Source organism: Merops nubicus, unplaced genomic scaffold, assembly GCF_000691845.1.
Source record: "Merops nubicus isolate BGI_N331 unplaced genomic scaffold, ASM69184v1 scaffold22225, whole genome shotgun sequence".
In the NCBI taxonomy this organism is placed as follows: domain Eukaryota; kingdom Metazoa; phylum Chordata; class Aves; order Coraciiformes; family Meropidae; genus Merops; species Merops nubicus.
The window spans coordinates 1,458-4,538 of record NW_008609243.1 but is presented as its reverse complement, the minus strand read 5'-3'; the positions used below and the strand labels follow the sequence as shown (position 1 = coordinate 4,538).

At 47.1% G+C, this 3,081-nt stretch overlaps 1 protein-coding gene across 1 annotated transcript; it reads right to left on the bottom strand.

Annotated features, from left to right (window-relative positions):
* Positions 1-1,249: 1,249 nt before the first annotated feature.
* On the bottom strand, positions 1,250-2,874 carry UNG (uracil-DNA glycosylase; the record flags this gene model as incomplete). Its single annotated transcript, XM_008940544.1, has 4 exons — positions 1,250-1,390; positions 1,877-2,055; positions 2,285-2,373; positions 2,777-2,874. Coding segments are annotated over 4 exons (507 nt in total), but the record flags the coding sequence as incomplete, so codon positions are not given.
* Positions 2,875-3,081: the final 207 nt, after the last annotated feature.

Sequence of the window (3,081 nt, the reverse complement as noted above, 5' to 3'; positions counted from 1 at the left end):
CCCCCAGGGAGAGCTGGGACCCCCCCCAGCCTGGGCCAGCAGCCGCTGCAGAGCGAGGGCTGCGCCTCGGGCAGTCCTCCCTGCCTTGCTCCTACCTCTGCAAGGTCACACCGCAGCATCAAGGAAGTCATTTTTATTTAAAAAATAAAGGGGAGGGGAGAAAAAAAAACATCAAACAAAACCCAAGGCCACAGAAAGTGAATGTCACTTGTACTAGTGTTACCTATCCAGGCAAATACCAGAGAAAGGCTTACAGGGGTGTTCCACAAAAAAACAGATGTCATTTCCAAATGAACAAGACATTTTAATTCCATTAAAGAAATGATGTCCATCCAAAGATGGACTGGAAACGCAGAACTGTAAAGTCCAACCTCATCTTCACCCTGCAAGACCCAACAGCTACTTTCAACAGTGGCTGGAAACCTCAATTTGCTCCTGTGAAAGCAAAGTACCAACCTCCCCCTGGTTTAAGATCTTAAAAGACCTGAAATAATTTGCAACTCTCAGCCCATCAACTGGCAAGATCTTGATGAACAAACCTTCACTGCTGCCATCAGCAAGGTACGCCAAAGTTCGTGGTCATCACAGCTTGCCTGTCATCCAAGCACATAACACTCAGAGTAAGAACCTAAAAACTTCTGTTTTTCTCTCTAAATGCCAACAAAAAGCTCAGGGCACAACCAGAGCCTTGGTCACAGTCTCCCCTTGGCTGCTGGGGGATTTAACCCAAGTATGGATATGCCAAGTAATGCCTCTGACAGTGTATAAAGTCCCAAAAGGGACTAAAATCTACTAACCTGTAGCAAAAAGCTAAACACAAAAGCATCTCCCTCTTCTCCCATGGAGTCATCACACCCCCCCAAATACAAAAGGGGATTTGCAGAGTGGGAAGAAACACAACAGGGTATTTACAAAAGCTGAACAGCTTCCCCTCTAAGAACTGCCACCCCAAGAACCTGAAAATATATTCCCATTAGAACAACAAACACAAATTAAGATAGAACTTTTTTTTCTTTGCTTCAAATTAGGCTAAGCCCTGTTCAAACAGCAGAAAAGTTGTAAGACTCCAAGCTGATCTTTAAAAAAAGATTTTTAAAAAAATATATAGCCTCTCTGAAAGTTTGGTTATGTGTTCCTTTGGTCAACACCCAAAGAAATCCTCAGGTCAGTGGAGATTTCCAGAAAGAGGACAACCCCTGAAGCAGGGGCTGCTTCCCACGACGAGCCCCCAGCAGCTCCGGGGCGCAGCTCAGAGCGCTCCCCAGTCAATGGGCTTCTTCCCAGACTTCTTGAGCAACTCGTTGGTCTTGGAGAAATGCCGACAGCCAAAAAATCCTCTGTTGACAGAGAAAGGGGAGGGATGGGCCGTCTGCAGGACGTGGTGCCGTTTCTGTGGAGGGTTAGAGGAAACTGCTCGTTAGAGTCGCATCCCCCCCGGCTCCCTGGACCAGGCTGGTGGCCTCTGCCCCTGCCAGAGGTGGGATTTCCTCTCCACACCTCCTCAGCCACCAGCCCAAGGACCTGAAGGACCACGAGGGCCGAGACTTTTGTCCCACTGAGGAGAGGATGGACTACGTCAAGCAGCACTAACACCCTGGCTGGTTTTCAATGGCTGCAATCCTAACAGCAAGTTGTATCCTTATTCCTGAGCCTTTTCCTAGAAAAAAACACTTCTCTCCTCAGCTGGGTGCTTTTCTGACAACAGAAGGTTACACTTGCTCCACTTCTGTTGCTTAATTCTGGCAAAGGCTAAAGCTGGAACAGAAGAACCAGCAGAGTTCAAGCAGGGTGAAAACCCCAATTCTGTCAGGGAAGTGCCCTCTAGTGTCCACCCAACCGGAGAGAAGAGAGGGAAGGGAGGAGGAGTAACCAGTACCCGGTCAATGGAGCTGCCTTTCTTCTGGGCGTAGGCTCCCCACAGCATGAAGACCACCCCCTGCAGGTTCTTGTTGAGCCAGGACACCACCACGTCCGTGAACTGCTCCCAGCCCTTCTCCTTGTGGGAGGTGGCCTGGTGGGCTCGCACCGTGAGGACCGCGTTGAGCAGCAGCACTCCTGCCAAACAGCAAACACACGGGGTGGAACAAAAAGCCAGGCCAGCCCTGACTGTTTCTTCCCTTCCTCCCCTGAGGAATGACAAATCCAATTCTCATTCTAACGTCCCCAATAAGTGACACACTCAGAATTAATGTTGTCTTTCACAGAGGGACTATTTTCAACCATGGGTCTTGTTTCTAGACAGGTTTTTATGACCTACAATGGACAACAACATCTATTAACTCACCTTGCTTGGCCCAGCCTGTGAGATCACCATGTCCAGGATGAGTGAAGCCCTCAACATCTGTAGATAGTTCTTTGTAAATATTTTCTAAACTGCAAACAAAACCACCAGCTTTTAAACACTCACATTTAAAGAGCAAACAGCACCACTCACTGCTCTGACACTAGGCAAGAAATCTCATCACCCAAGGTAACAAAGCCATTTGTAGAGGAAGGGTAACAAGGACCCCCCCTTTGTGTGCCTGGATAGAGGCTTAATGAGAAGGTTTCAGCACAATTAAAGATGCAAATTTACATCCAGCATGCTCTTCAGGATATCAAGCTATGTAGAATTACCTATAATTCAGCAGTGATTTTTTTTCTAGGTGAGACAACTCAAATTCCAGTAGTCTCAACACAATTCATACCAGTTACCTGACTCACAGCCCTAAGTAACACAGAACTGCAAAGAATCTCTCAACAAAAAGGGGGTTTTATAAATCAAGCCCTGTCATACCTGGGGGGAGGTGGAACAGGCTTCTGGACACTGAAACACAGCCCGTGAGCTTGGTTAGGTCCATGATATGGATCTTGTCCCAAAATGACAACCTTGACCTGTAAACAGACCTTTGTTAGCACTGAATTATAATCAGTAGCATTCCCAAAACAAGGAGGAAAAAAAAAAAGCTTATAAATGAGCTTTATCCTAATATAGACACACAGACCAAATCCACCCCAAACCAAGGACCCCAGGAACTGAAGTGAAACCCCTGCCAGCTCATTATAAACAAGCTAAAGAACACAGTCCCTGCTGACACTGAG